Genomic DNA, 14,232 nt, shown 5'->3' on the forward strand with positions numbered 1-14,232 from the left:
GAAATACTGTAGGCAGTAAGTCAGGAAGCTCATAGGTTTGTACAGTCTTCATCACTGAAATCGCCTACATCTTTGATTTGCAGTGAAAGGCAAATTCTTCAAGGCATGCCTTTTTACTGTAATCCAGCATTTCGACAAGGGAAACATAGCTGGTTAAATTATCATTTCTATCCATCTATTAGGAAGAGACAGATTTTTGATGGATCTGGCCCTGGAAATACATTCAGGGTTGGTAGACATGAATGACTGTCTGGAGATAGAAAAGTTTAATTTCAGACACTGACAGGAAGAGCCTAGGCTGAGTCACTTCATGCAGGTCTCTTCCTCGCTCTTTCAGATCCGTAGCTCATAAATGTGACATTGTTGTTCTGTAGTACAGTACCATTCTACAGTTTGCAGCTTTGGGAGGAAATGTAAAAGAGCAATTGATAATCACTTATGACCTCTCTTGGTAATTAAAGGAACAATTAAGCCATGCTGAGATTTGGATATATGAATAGCAGTAATTAAAAGTTAATAACAATTGCTGCAATGGCCCAAGATGATGTGGTTAATTCATCACTGCCCATCAATAATGGGCAAGTTCATCTCGAAATTGGCTTGTCTTTTTTGAGTTTGCACAATGGGTTCTTGTAGCACTCAGAAACATGGAGTGTTTCCAAGCCTTTTTCTAGAGGTCGTAAGGATGAGAACTGTGAGGAAGTGAAGACTTGGATTTAGCCAATGTCACCTCCAATTAAAAAAAAATGTAATTCAGTTACATTAAATGGAATTGAATTTTATAAGACAGTGACTCAAGCAAATTCAAAAGTGACCATTTGTATTACACAATGAAAATCAGGAGAGTCCCGCTTCTCAACTTTGTACCAATTCATCTGATTGGGCTTGGTTAACTTTCAATTTAATTAGATACCTATGTCTGTGCTATGGAAAGTTTGGGACATTTTTGATTAAACACTGAACAAAATTAGGCCAACTTCAAGCATTTAAAAGGCACTGCATTTTTTCTGGAGACTTACAAATAAAAATGGTTTTGGACTGATAAGTAGCTCACGTACATGCACAGTAACTCTCCCCTCCAATGGACTGTGTGAAAATCCCCTTCCCCCATGTTCATCCCCTCCCCAATCACCATTAACACAATCTGTATTAACCATTAACACAAACTTACTCTCTGGCTTTCTTATCCATCCTCTCAATCTTTTTCCTTTCTACTTTCTCTTCCTGCTTGAGTGTATGTTCCCTGCACGAACTGTTTGTGGCAAAGCTTCACTGCCACAAGCACCATACAAGATTGGATCTCCTCTGCACAGTGCTTTTCTAGGCAAACTTTGATAGTTTTGCATTTACACACCAGCTGCAAACTTCTAGGGAAGAGGTGGGGTGGGAAATCTCCAGTTACAGGTTAGATACAGCCCACAGGGCCTCCTCATCCAAGCACACTGGCCTTTCTCCAGGTCCTTTCCCATCTCACCCACTGCTCAGTCTCTCCTGCCCACCTGCTGATTGACAAGAATCAAAGAGCAATGAAGATAGGAGAATGAATCAAGTCTTTCAGAGACAGTACAGCTGTATACATTTTGTTTCAAGCATAGTCATTAGCTTGCCATGTAGAAAGGCTTCTCAGTATATTGAGCAACTTCTCCCACCCCCACCCCCTACAATCAGATAATAATGTAACACTCACTCATCTTTCCTTAGTAAGCAGCTGGAGGAGGAGTGATATGCAGAGGCCAGATGAAGATCTGTGAGTGGAGGGATGTCCTATCTGCCATCCTTAGGACCCTCCAGGAAACTTGCCAAACCAAACTTGCTGTAGTCTAGAACTGAGGTGTGTAGCATAGCTAACTGTCGAATGAGACATAGTTTGCAGCAGCCTAAGGAAACTCCATCCACCTTGCTGCCTGCTCATATAAACAAGCCTACAGTGAGAGTCTGGGATGCTGTCAGGAGCTTCTAGGAACCTGGTTGTGAGATATTGTGGGGGAATTATGAGTTTGTTTGGGCTCTGGGTGAACTGGGAGGCTGAGAGGGGGAGCTGTGTCAGAATAAGTAGGACTTGATCTTGGTCTATATTTGTTAGCAATTTGTATCAATGTAATATTCTTTTTTAAATTTTTATTGAATTTATATACAGCCATATACCCACATATATGGCTCATATCTCATATATGTAACAGTGTACATTTTTAATAATTTGTTGTTTAAGTTACTTATTATTGTTTTAGTTTTCTGTACACCCCCTAGAGATACTTTCATGTTTTAAGCAGTACAGTGATACCTCGGGTTAAGTACTTAATTCGTTCCGGAGGTCCGTTCTTAACCTGAAACTGTTCTTAACCTGAAGCACCACTTTAGCTAATGGGGCCTCCAGCTGCCGCCACGCCACTGGAGCACGATTTCTGCTCTCATCCTGAAACAAAGTTCTTAACCCGAGGTACCATTTCTGCGTTAGCGGAGTCTGTAACCTGAAGCGTCTGTAACCTGAAGCGTCTGTAACCCGAGGTACCACTGTATGTTGTTGTTTAGTCGTTTAGTTATGTCCGACTCTTCATGACCCCATGGACAAGAGCACGCTAGGCACTTCTGTCTTCCACTGCCTCCCACAGTTTTGTCAAACTCATGCTGGTAGCTTCGAGAACACTGTCCAACCATCTCGTCCTCTGTCGTTCCCTTCTCCTTGTGCCCTCAATCTTTCCAGCATCAGGGTCTTTTCCAGGGAGTCTTCTCTTCTCATGAGGTGGCCAAAGTATTGGAGCCTCACCTTTAAGCAGTATAGAATGGTCTAAATAAACAAACAGTATTGTCAAAGATGTAGGGCAAGTTGGGTTTTGATTAGGTGGCACTTGGGGTCCCTTCCAACTCTACAGTTCTATGAAGTTAAGTTAAAAGAGCAAGGTGTCCTCACATTCCTTTATATATTTTTTCAAACGTCTACTCAGAAATAGTTTCACTGAGTTCAGTGGAGTGTACTCCCAGGTAAGCAGGCATAGGATTGTAGCAGAGCTATATTCCTTTGTTTTGAAGACTGCTTTTCTACCTAAACTGTTATATCATAAGTGTACATTATTACATTATTATACCATTAGATAGTAAATACTTCTAATTTGGAAGAAGTGAGTTCAGTGTGACATATTCCCAAGTAAATGGCTATACGATTGCAACTTAAATGTGTGTTATATTGGAATGCAGTATAAATGAATTCTACATGTTTTGCTCTTAATGAGGAGATATGTAATCAAGTTCCCCTAGCAGCTGATGCAGGCAACACTGGTTGGGGACAATCTGCTTCTCAGATTCACCTACTGCTGCAAGCAAAACTCATTCCAACATTCAGTTGCTATTAACTGGGAGATTACTTAACCACAAGATTAATCTCAGCTTTGAAGCATTTTAACTTAGATATATTTTGAGGGAATTGTTTAGGAACAATATTTCATAAAGGACGGGAGCATATGGGAATAGGGAATAGATTGTGGCATGGGTATTGTGAACTGTTCCCAACAAACAACAAAATGTATGGGAAAAGACAATAGTTCAAAGGGCAAGAAGGTAACAGAGGAATGCCAATGTGGATAGAGATGAAGGCCTACCTCATGGTGGGGTTTGCAGCTGAAGCTTTATTCTGAGGCATCATGTTATTTTAGGGGGGCTGTTTTCTCACTGTGTATCTGTTGATGTACTGAGAGAGAATAGGGAGGGATAAGATGAGTGCAGTTTATTCTAAACTTGGAATAATAATAAAATGAATAATGAAACTAGAAACCAGTAGATACCCAGGGGTTCTGAAGGGTAAACACTGGACTATGTCCATTGCGTGTAAGAGCTGATTTACATGTATTATAAATTAAATTATTACATGTATTATAAATCAAGTGTAATTTAGAAGCCAGTGTCATTTCCATAGCATAACATTATCACAATTTTAGTGTTTTGCTGGTTTTTGCTTTGTACTTTTTGACATTTGTATTAATTTCATTTTGTTTTCTCTCTCCCCCCCCCACCTTCCAAACAGGATGACATTTACATGTATGGAGGCAAAATTGAAACAAATACTGGTAATGTCACTGATGAATTATGGATTTTCAACATACCCAGTCAGACGTGGAGTACCAGAATTCCAGCAGTACTTGTTCATGGCCAGCAATATGCAGTCGAGGGTCATTCTGCACACATAGTGGAGCTGGATAGCAGGGATGTTGTCATGGTCGTGATTTTTGGTTACTCTGTCATATATGGTTACACGAGCAGCGTGCAAGAGTACTATATCAGTAAGTTTTTTTCCTTTTCAATGTGTTCATATTAATAGATCCAAGACTTTCTGATGCAAATAGGGGACAACAAAGAGAGATAGATTTTAAAATTACATGAATCCTTATTGAGATATGCATGAGCTGACCCTTTATCAGAAGTATGTTTTATCTGATGTGCTCATAGAGATACAAATCTTTTTTAAAAAAAACTGTGAAGAGGATGTAATTTTTTATTTGAAGTGAGGAAGATTCTCATACAGAGGTTTTGTGGATCACCAAGAAATGGGGAAAGATAGTGAAAGCTGGAAAAAGTTACATTTCTTGGGAAATGTCCAAAGAAGGAGCATTAGAAGGAAATAGCCCCGCTTGAACACTACCCTCCATTGTATCTGGCCAATGGGATCTAGTTTCTAATATTAGCTCACCTATCTTAAAAGTTCATTCCATTAAAGCAACCATTAATAACCCCAAATTTACACCTTCTCTCTGAGTCATGTGCCCAGCACATCTGACATTTACTTCTCCTGCTCTTAAACATTAAAAGACCTTAAAATTGGATTTTGGCAGCTGACTAAAGGGTCAGGTGCTGTTATTGAAGTTTCCAGATCCATTGCAGAAAACATCAGGTTTGATAAGAGGGTAAGACTTGGTTCCTGCCTCACTTGTCTTCTGAAAACAATTTAGTTCAGTATTTACCATGTTTGATTTTAATGCTCTTGCATATTAGACTTTGGGGTTATTATCTGCACTACTTTAAAGAAATACAAATTTATCTGTAATTTTTAACTGCAGTTTTACTAAAGTCCAGCAGGATGCACTCCTGCACCACCCTTTTCACTATTGAGTACCGTATAAAGAAAAGTAATGTTCAACAGCTGAAAGTATCCTTTTGCACATTTTTTCTCCTACTTTGAATGTGTTAAAGGGCATTGTTTTGTAGTTGCAACATGAAAAAATAGCAATTAATTAATGATGTCACATTCACTAAACAGTAACTAGGATGTGAAGAAGTATACTTGTTAACGTTCAGATATATTAATCTTTTTTTTTTAAAAAAACACTATGCTCTTAAAGATCTTTAATTGCTGGTTGCATTCTTTATGCTAGTGAGCCATAAGTGGTTCATTAAACTAAGTCAGGACTGTAGTAATATTTAAAAGTAACTATTTAGTATTTCTAACATTCATAAACATTGTAGCATCTCAGGCATTTGACTATGGGTAGGGAGAAGGAATTGGGCTCAGAAACAGGCAATCACAAACTTTCTAGTCCATTAAGTATACAAGATTACTGTACTGTGAAGTATCAAATTTTCAATTGTAATTTGATTTATGTGATGTTTCAAAGTAATATTGGCTCAATTTAGCAATCAATTAATTTGCCCAATCCTACTTTAAAGCTGCCTAAACTTGGGTCCATGATGGGTCCATCATGACATAGTGGCCCAGATCACACAATCAAATTCTGGCTTAATAAACCAGGACATTTACCGCATTTTTCGCTCCATAAGACGCACTTTTTCCCTCTTAAAAAGTAAGGGGAAATGTGTGTGCGTCTTATGGAGCGAATGTAGGCGGGAGGCTCTGCTCACCGCTCAATTTAAAGAGCTGCGCAGAGCGTGTGTGCGGCTCTTGCTGGCTTTTCCCCGAGGAGGGAGAAGGGACTGACAGGCTGCTCTTCTCCCTCCTGGGGAAAAGTCAGCAAGAGTGCTCTGCATGGCTCTTTAAAGGGAGGGTTGAGCAGAGCCTGTATGCAACCCAGATGTGAATGCAGGCGGGAGGCTCTGCTGCTCTTGCTGGCTTTTTCCCGAGGAGGGAGAAGGGACTGGTGGGCTGCTCTCTGTCCCTTCCCCCACCTCCCAGAAAAGCCAGCAAGAGCTGCTGCCAGGCTCTGCTCAGTGCTCCCTTGTAAGGGCTCCCTTTCATCCCTCATTGCGCTTTGCTAGGAAGCCAGCAGAAGAAGAGGCGCTGCACAGCTATCGCTCTTGCTCTGCTGGCTTCAGCGAGAGCTACGCAGCTTGCTCTGCTGGCTTCTCATCGAAGCAGGAGGAGGGATGGAAGGGTTTAAAGGAAGAAAAGCGAGAGCCGCTTACATGCTCTGCGCAGAATATTTTTTTTCTTGCTTTCCTCCTCTAAAAACTAGGTGTGTCTTATGGTCAGGTGCGTCTTATGGAGCGAAAAATACAGTGTTTTATTTATTTAATGAATGTGTACCCTACCTTTTAAGGATAACTTATAAGGTGCTTGAAAAACAAATTTATAACAATATATAAAACAAAAAAGTTAAAACCTCAACCATAATATGGTAACTCAATAAAAACTGCCAGCAATAAGTATTAAAACAACACAGCCCATCCCATAAAATAACAAAATAGAATAATGCAATAACAGCAGTTCGATTAACATGATGGGAAGGCATCAGTAAATAGTAGGCTTTTAATGTCCAGTTAAAAGCTTGCAGGAGGTTGTCAGATCCCAACTGCCAAAAAAGCCCTCTCTCCCTTGTGCCCGCCAGCTAGCTAATAGCTTTCACCAGCAAGTAGGTCCTCAGAAGCAGATATTACAGTGCATGTGCATGCAACCCCTTAGCTGCTGCTTTGCTTCTGTGAAGTGGTATGATAAACTAGAAATGTGCAGTTAACTATAGCTTCCCATTTTATGTGACCTGGGTACTATGGTTAATGATTTCCAAACAATCCAGAGTTCAGAAATTGATTTCAAAATCCTGACTTGTGTGGAAGCCACAAACTGTAGTTTCTGGTACACATATAAGAGGAAGCCGTGGTAAGCCGTGGGTGGCCTGTTTTTCTGCTCACGTAAAAGGTTAAAAATAAAGTGGCAGCAAATATTTTCTACAGGTATATGCAACTTTTGCATATCCTGGCTTATTCAGCTAGGATTTGATTGTGTGGATGCAGCCATTGCAGCAGTGAATTACAATATTTAGTTATTCATTTTGTGAAGAAGAGCTTTAGTTTCTCTGTCCTGAATCTATTTTACCATTAATGTCATTGGGTGACTTTTTGCTACAGAGTTATGGGGGGGGGGGGGGAGAATAAATTTATGTCTACCTAAGCTAGGACTAGGGAGTCCAAAGAGACAGAGTAGATGGAAGGGTTCAGAAGTGATATAGATATAGAAATAACACACACACTCATATTCATATTCATATTCTCAGAGTAGACCCATTGAAATTACTGAACATGACTAAGTTAGGTTTATTAATTTCAATAGTTCTACTCTGATTAAGTTAGTTGAATACCACTCCAATAGTATATGGATTTATACTAGCCTCCTAGCTCTGCTACACTGGCTTTGTTTAAAATGGAACTGGAACATAGCTGTAGAGTTTCTCATGCTGTTAACATCAAATATTGTTTTCATGAGCATAGAGCTAACATTAGCTTCTTTTAATCTCTACTGAAATTCTGCACCTGAAGAAAGACTTGACAACTAATACTGGAGCCATCAATTCCCTACGGTCTCTACAAGCCAGACAGGAGTTGAGCTCTTATACAAAGTCAGAAACAAAAATATACTTTGTATAGTTTACTATGTAGACATTGTAATACACATGATGAAGCAAAATGAGAAACATGTCATAATAACTTCTTATTGTGACACTGCATTGCTCATTAATAGTCAGCATTGTGGAAATTTATATTTCTGAGTACTAAGTACTTGGAGGAATTCCAGACTACAATGTATGTAAGATATATGGTTAGCTAGATTACAGAGAGGGCTTCTGCTTCACTTAGAAACTAAAATGAAAATTTCACTGTTCATTGAATATTTTATTGCTGGGGAAGGTGTTTAGGACTTGTTTCCATTTTATGACTTCCTTTAAAATGTTAAAAATATATTAGTAGAGGATTAGTAAAACAGATTCTACTCCAGAGCAGATTTTAATAAACTTTAGTTCATGGCTTTAAGCTTTGTGTGGTGGCAAAATGCATTTTGTACTGTTAGCTATTGTTATGATTCAGGATTAATCTCAACATTCTGTGTTTCTATATAATGATAATAGATTGTCTACATCAAATATTAATGAGAAATTTATAATGGAGGGCACATTTTGCTGTTACAAGCATTGTAGCCAGGAATTATTTTATTACAAATGCCACTGGGTATTTATGTAAGCATGGATTCATTTTATAAAGCTTTAGTTTGTAGGATCTGGTCTATACTATGTAGTTCATTTTCTGAAGTTGATAATCCTCCTGTTTCATTTCACCTCCAAACCTTATTTCCACTAAAGCTGAATACATTTTGTAGTAAACTTTTGTGAATTCCCAGGCAGCATTTATCTACAGGGCTGCAGCTGTAGGATCATTTTTAAACTATAAAATTCCAGATGGTGACTCTTAACTCAATACAACCTGCTTTTTTTGGAACTCGGCAACACAGAAAACAGATCAGGAAAATCTGAATTCTGATAGATATAGTTACTGTAAAAGCACAGTTTGGTCCTGTTTAGAAAAATAAATCCTTGAAAGGAAATATGTTCATTTTTATCTCTGCTCCTACTTTATTTGTGTTACATTCCTATGTCCAGGAAATTGAATCTGGGGCACAGCTGACAGGGACAATCCTGCCCCATATCCCTTGGTATTACTGGATGTACCTCTTTACTTCTTCTGTAGGAGTGAATGGTTGCTCAGTTGTAGAGCAAGTTCAGTCCCTGGCATCTTCAGGCAGACCTGGGAAAGCCTTTCAGCCTGAAATCCTTAAGAACTCCTACCAGTCAGTGTAGACTATAGTGAGCTAGGTGAACCATTGGTCTGACTCTGAATAAGGTGGTTTCCTGTGTTCCTATGGCAAAGATAGACGCAGCGCACACATGTGGTGAGGTCAAAACCTGTTCTTCCCCACAGATAGAAATCCTACAGAGGCAGAATGCAAAGGTTCACTGAACATGTCTGCTGAGGTCCATAGGAAGTGGGTTAAAAAAAAAAGTTCTGATACTTATAGCTTGATAAAAGTGCCATTGATGCCATGATGTCAGCACAAAGTGGCTCCCAAAGGCAGCAAGAAAAAGTGGGTGCCACTCTGTGCCAATGAGTATCATCACAAAGCAGTTAATGTGCCTAACAACCAGCTACTGTGCATATTCGCAGACTCCTGGAGAACATGCACATAATTATTCCATTAAGAGGGAATTGTGCACATTTCCTGGTCCATATACATACTATATCTTGTTCACTTGAGAGAGTTCTTACATGAACTGTTACCTGAGACATTTTACACTTCTTAAACTATACCTCCATTTGTTGATAATTGCTAGACTTGATTCTGTGTGTAGCTACTATCTACTCATACCTCACATATGTGAAAATGGATTCCAGTAGTGAGGATTGCACAATGGTTCTTCACAGCTTAAAAAACATACTGGTGATCCTTCATTTTGAAATTGCCTATCCAAAAAGAGGGTTTTATAATAGAATTTTCACCTTGACTTGTTCTTTCCTCTACTGTGTAAAATACATTGGGGTTGAGTGTTCGGAAGGAGAATGTTGCCAAAATGAACTTCAAAGTCTAATTATCATTACATTTCCCTTAGATATTTTCCCCTAGAGCATTTTGGCAAAATCTCAGTGGGAGGGCAGAAGCAGCATACATTACTCTCCTGCAAGAGGTGGGTGGTGAGGAGTATCTGCTTAGAGCCAAAAATGCTCTTAGGTTTTTTTGGATAGTTTTTTTAAAAGACGCTTCAATTGGCTCTGAATGCAGACGCCAGTCTGCTACAAATTCAAACAAGTCAGTCCAGTAGAGGCTTTATTCAGAAATTTTCCAAGATACAAAAGCACTGTCTTGCTTTAGCTAAAGCAAAGCAATAATATTATATTCTCCTTGAGACTCACATTGAGATTCTTAGAGAGTTTATGAGGTATTGCTAACCTAAAGCAAAATAAATTTCCCTGTGGACTAGCCCAGAAAAGCTTTATGGTTCAAGTTAGTAAAACCATCCACACAATTCCCCTCCTGAGATTTATAGATTCCCCACCAAAGCCATAATTCTCATAACAGAATGAAAGGGCAAATGGAAGCTCCTTTGCTCTAGTATCAGACCCAGAGGTGATGATAACACCTCAAAAACATAAACACAATTCTAGACTTCCAAGTAGCAGAAACTCCTGCTGAAACGTTTATCAACCTCTTCTCAATTTTTAATTTCTGTTTCAAATATAATAGCTTTTTAGCTTTTACCTGGTGAGGGCAGATGCAACTTGGAGGAAATTGAGATGCTTCCAATAGCTATTTGTTAGTTTAAGTATATCAATAGAGAAGAGGATCCACACAATAAGGAAGAAATAATGAGACAATGTTTAAAGCACACATATAGCTGTGAATGATACTCCTTTATGATGGGGATGGTGAATCGAAAGCCACATTATCTCTAACCACTGACCATGCTGGATAGAGCAGATGAGTGGCATCTGAAGGGTCACAAGTTCCCTATCCCTGCTTATTGATCTACTCGGAATGCCTTAGCATCAGTTCTTTCCTGTTACGAAGGGCATTCCCAGATCAGGGGCTTCTCTGTGGTTGTGTTGCAACTTTGGGAACACTTCACTTGTGAGACCTGTCAGGCCACATTGTTGCTAATATTTAGGTACAAAGCTGAAACCTTACTCTGATGATTCTCTTTTTAAATTATATTTTTAAATAAGGACTTGGGAAGGGGGAGAAACTGACAGGAAGGAAAAATAAACAGGTGACTGAATCCAGATTGATAAGTACTAATGCTTACATTGGTGCTTGTCTACTGATCATGCCTGTTTAGTTGCTTCTGTTCTTATGGTGGCTTTTGGGAGTTCTTCTTGGCTATCCATAGGTTATATGTGCATATGACATTGGTATTACTTGGCTTTGACCTAAACTGGTCTACTTTCTAAGCAGGCTAAACTTTCTATCAAGAGTTTTGATGTTGCTGAACTATACTTCTGAAACATTTGCTCCTTTTCTTGTCACACTAGACTAAAACTCAAAATGAGCCAAACAATGGTTATGAGTTAGTTTTAATAAATGTAAACATTTAACCACAGTTGAGACCAGTTTTAGTCTCATGGAAATGGCAGGGGAAATGTTGGATATGTAATGCCTGATGTTGTTTGACAGATATGATTAGGAATGGGGCAGCACATGACCTTTTCTTTTGCACTTGACAAACCCAATTATCTTAACAATAATGCTTTAGTTAAGCACTTCCCGACAAAGTCCTGCAGTTTTGTATAACTTTTGGAAAACTATCCAAACCTTTAAATGTGCAGTATAATTTCTTTTAAAATATTTTAAGAAATGAAGTACATACTGAAAGGCACCATATCATGGTATAGATAAAATTCAAGTGGATATTCCCCCCCCCCCCCGATATAAGAAACATAAATCACTACATCATTAGATTTCTTCTCCAAAGAACATTATAGTCATGCAATATAGTGTTCTTAAATAAAGAATATGAGAGCTTCTAATGGAATAGATATATAGTTTTGCCCACCTACTTTGATCATAAACTTAAATCTGGAAAAGAGTGAGTAACAAGGAAAAGCTCTTATTTCTATCAGTGTCCAAATTACATCCCTCTTCAGGGTTAGTAAAGGGCCCCATACATTTGAAGATACATACATACATAGATAGTTTTCTTCTCTTAAGCATACATATTCAGTTTATTTCATTATCTCTTATCTTTATGTAGCCATTCCTTCAGAAAGGGTGCAACATTGTACCTCCTACTTCTAGCAAACAAAATCCTCGTTGCAGTCAGTAAATTCTAAACCAGGTATCTCCAACCTTTGGCCCTCCAGATGTTTTGGACTACAATTCCCATCATCCCTGACCGCTGGTCCTGTTAGCTAGGGATCATGGGAGTCGTAGGCCAAAACTTCTGGAGGGCCGCAGGTTGGGGATGCCTGTTCTAAACCATTTATTTAGGTCTAGAATCTACCTGCTTTCCTTTAAAACCAATCAATAGGATGTACGTAGAGAAATGTGGTGATATTGTTAGGATTCTTGCCCCGTGCTTGCAGTCATGGGATTGTTTTATCACATGATGGTGTATGTTTTCATTCCATATAGTGCGAAGTGACGGAGACACTTTGTTTTTGTTCGTCCACTGAAATTTTTCCATAAAATAAAGTTTCCAAACCATCTTCAGAAGCAGCCACATATATAATTACATTGCAGTAATTACCAAAGCATAGACAACAGAAGTAAAGCTTTCCTGGTCCAGATAGGGATGTAGCTGGGTCACCAGTTGAAGCTCATGGAAGGCACTCCACACCAGCGATGCCACCTGAGCCAAAAGTGACATCAAGGGATCGAGAAGTACCTCTAAGCTGTGTACCTGCTCCTTCAGAGGAAGTGTAACCACATCAAGAGGAGGCAACCTCCCATCCATCCAGTCTAGGGAACTGCCCACTAACAATGCCTCAGTCTTATCGGGAATGAGCCTCAGTTTATTGGCTCTCATCCAGTCCATTACTGAGGCAAGATCATAGTCTGGCTCATCCACTGCCAAACCTGTAGATGTAAAGGAGGAGTAGAGCTGCATGTCATCAGCATATTGCTGACAACGTACTCCAAAACTCTGGATGACGCTACTTAGTGGTTTCATGATGTTAAACAGCACAGGGGATAAAATTGAGCCCTGAGAAACCCCACATTGAAGGCTACACAATTTAAAACATTTTAAAAATACTGGTCTGTTTCTATGTATCTCATTGTGTGTATTCCGGGTTTAGACAGGAGACCGAGTTAGAGCTATGCTGAGCTGGTTCTTGGGCTGGTTAGGTGTTCTGGCTTGTTTATCTGTGGAGACATCAGTGACTAATGTGATCAAGTAAAATATGTGATGTCTCAAAATGAAAATTACTGAGAGAGATAAGCTATCTCACTGTGGTATAAATAGCAGGGATATGAGTTTTGTCTAAAAGAAACGGGAAAGCACTTAGGATATGAGGCGATGTCAAGTCCGTAGTTAAGAAATCTGAAGTGTGTAGACTAGATTCTTGTGCATTCTTATCCGAGCTGTATTTAACACTTATAAGTACCTTTTTGAAAGAGAAAACAAGCATGTTCATAGAATAACAATCGGGAATTATTTCTAGGCCTCTTCCTAAGAAGTAGTTAATGTAAGTGTTTCTAATACCACTTATATCTCTTTAGACCAGTGATGGCCAAACTTGGCCCTCCAGCTGTTTTGGGACTACAACTCCCATCATTCCTAGCTAACAGGACCAGTGGTCAGGGATGATGGGAACTATAGTCCCCAAACAGCTGGAGGGACAAGTTTGGCCATCACTGCTTTAGACTATGAACCTGACAGCAAGAACTGTCTAGTTTTTGTGTACTGCTAGCCTTTTTTTGACTAGAGGTTTAGCTATAAATGCAATTAATTAATTACATGAGGCTGCTTTATAGATGGTGAAGGAGACAAATTTGGAAGTTGTTGAGACAGTCACTGCCTCTCAAGCTATCCACCTGTTTCTAGTAGACTGAGAATCTACAGACTTTGAAGCCTTGCAGCATAAAATGTAAATAATCTATGAATACTTTTTTTAAGTCATTCTGTAAAGTTGCTAAATCAGCTTTCAGATTTTAATGAAAATACGCGTTTACATCTTACAATTTTGCTGAGTAAATTAATATTCAAGGTGCTACTTCACAGTATGAGAGACAACACAACAACACATTTCCAGGCTAGCTTTTAGCTATGATTTCCAGTGCCAGAGTTCACATAGCTCAGCAATATTGATGGGAATGGCAACAAACACAGAGACTTCTTAAGAACTTTCTTTTATAGCTCTTTTCTCTATGTAGTTCATTTTACCCATAATCTTTTCTCCTGCTGCTATACTTAAGAAGAATTCACTAGCAAAAAGACACATAAACCTTATAAATCTAGCTATATTACATGTTGCTGAAGTGAAAGAATGCAAAATGGAAAACAGTACAATGCTTCATATGCATATAGGCTTATT

The 14,232-nt window shown here is 39.0% G+C and overlaps 1 protein-coding gene across 2 annotated transcripts in view; it reads left to right on the top strand.

Moving 5' to 3' along the window:
• Positions 1 to 14,232, top strand: part of ATRNL1 (attractin like 1) — a 475,922-nt gene that overhangs the window by 70,325 nt on the left and 391,365 nt on the right. For both annotated transcript variants that reach the window (XM_083441068.1, XM_083441069.1), the window contains exon 8: positions 4,016 to 4,271. In XM_083441068.1, coding sequence (XP_083297194.1) covers positions 4,016 to 4,271 — 256 coding nt within the window. The remainder of the gene's footprint in view (positions 1 to 4,015; positions 4,272 to 14,232) is intronic.

The sequence above is a fragment of the Podarcis tiliguerta genome (genome assembly GCF_965153285.1).
Source record: "Podarcis tiliguerta genome assembly, chromosome: 5".
Classification (NCBI taxonomy): Eukaryota; Metazoa; Chordata; class Lepidosauria; order Squamata; family Lacertidae; genus Podarcis; species Podarcis tiliguerta.